This window comes from Galeopterus variegatus, unplaced genomic scaffold, assembly GCF_000696425.1.
Source record: "Galeopterus variegatus unplaced genomic scaffold, G_variegatus-3.0.2 Scaffold2677, whole genome shotgun sequence".
Classification (NCBI taxonomy): Eukaryota; Metazoa; Chordata; class Mammalia; order Dermoptera; family Cynocephalidae; genus Galeopterus; species Galeopterus variegatus.
In genome coordinates this window covers 274,791-276,286 of record NW_007728788.1, presented here as the reverse complement: position 1 = coordinate 276,286, position 1,496 = coordinate 274,791, and the positions used below count along the sequence as shown (strand labels likewise).

The 1,496-nt window shown below is 42.3% G+C and overlaps 1 protein-coding gene across 1 annotated transcript in view; it reads right to left on the bottom strand.

Moving 5' to 3' along the window:
- The window catches only part of LOC103598578 (anoctamin-3-like), a gene marked incomplete at its 3' end in the record, with an annotated part of 96,291 nt that overhangs the window by 3,249 nt on the left and 91,546 nt on the right, over positions 1–1,496 (bottom strand). The window contains exon 2 of the mRNA XM_008582595.1: positions 469–663. Within this exon, the coding sequence (XP_008580817.1) occupies positions 469–663 (195 nt within the window). The remainder of the gene's footprint in view (positions 1–468; positions 664–1,496) is intronic.

Genomic DNA, 1,496 nt, shown 5'->3' with positions numbered 1-1,496 from the left:
CAGTGGCCAAATGAGCCAGTGATTCATGCGGCTGAGCCTGTCTTCCATGCAAGGAGCAAGTCTGAGGTCCAGACTCACATGAAATCAGCCACCTTCAAGGCAAGGAAGGAACGAAAACACATCTGGTCAAGAAAGGCCTTTGGGCCGGCCCCGTGGCTCACTCAGGGGAGTGTGGTGCTGGAAGCGCTGAGGCTGCAGGTTCGGATCCTATATGGGGATGGCCAGTGCGCTCACTGGCTGAGCGTGGTGCAGACCATGCCGAGCCAAGGGTTGTGATCCTCTTACCGGTCAAAAAAAAAAAAAAAAAATTTGCCTTTCACCTGACTGGCACTGGGTACTGGTCTCCTTCCTATACTTGCCTCCTTCCTGAAGAGCTCTACAAATACTAGTAAAATGGATAAAAGAAGGTAGGAATATTTTGAAAACACTCTTTACAAGTTGAACAAGAAAATGAAACCTGCTGCTCACCTTGCTCTACTTTGTCAGCAGAGATTAAGGTCACAGAGGTGGGAGGCTGAGATTCACTCTCAATCGACTGGAACAGAGAGGTAGATTGGCTTAAACTCTTTGAGTATGCGTAGCTGTGGACAAGGCAAGGCAGAGATCTCCGGGATGGTTTTAGTGACGTTTCTTTCGTTATCTCACTCTTGCTTATATTCATACCTGCAAATCGAAAATGGTGAGTTTTAGCAATAAGAAATAATCAGCAGAGGTCAACAAATAATTTTAATTCTGGTGATGGCTCTTTCAGGAACGTATTCTTGAAAAGGACCACCTACATATGAGAACTAATTGAGTTAGTTTCATTTATACTTTGTCAGAAAAAGTGTTCGAGTGTTTATTTATTTAAGAAATAAACAGCTTCTCTTCCAGTCTGAATTTCCACTATTTCTTTAAAGGTTCTGTGAAAAAAAGAAATGGATATTTAAGTTCATTTGTGGAATTATGAGAGCAATGATTTGGACTGTCCTTGATAAACCTGACCATTTAGGTTTTCAAGCAGCAAATAAATGAATGAATGAATGAATGAATGAATGAATAAATAAATAAATAAATAAAACCTAATGCATATGCCTACACATTCAAATTAATATTACTAAATGGAGCCCTTCTTTCTATAACTTACACTCTCTTAAGACAAGCATAATGTCTAACAATGATCTAGACTCTAGAAAGAGATAGCACAAAAACTGGCCAGCAAGCAGAGGTCAAGAGACAGCATTCCTGTGCTCCCTGTAAGAGTCCCTCCCCTCATGCACAGGGGCTGATCTGCTAGCAGTAAGAATGTCCCTCAACAGCTCCATAAACAGAAATCCCCATGCATCATGTGCTCCAGCAAAGAATGACCCCACTCCCTTGTACCCACCCATCTTCTTTCCAATCATGCCAATCCCAGGTCAGTCTTCATCTCCAGAACCCTAATCCCCAAATGTCACTGGATACTGACATTTCTCACAGCATCTCCCATCCAGACTCTTTTGCTATGTCACTGGGAA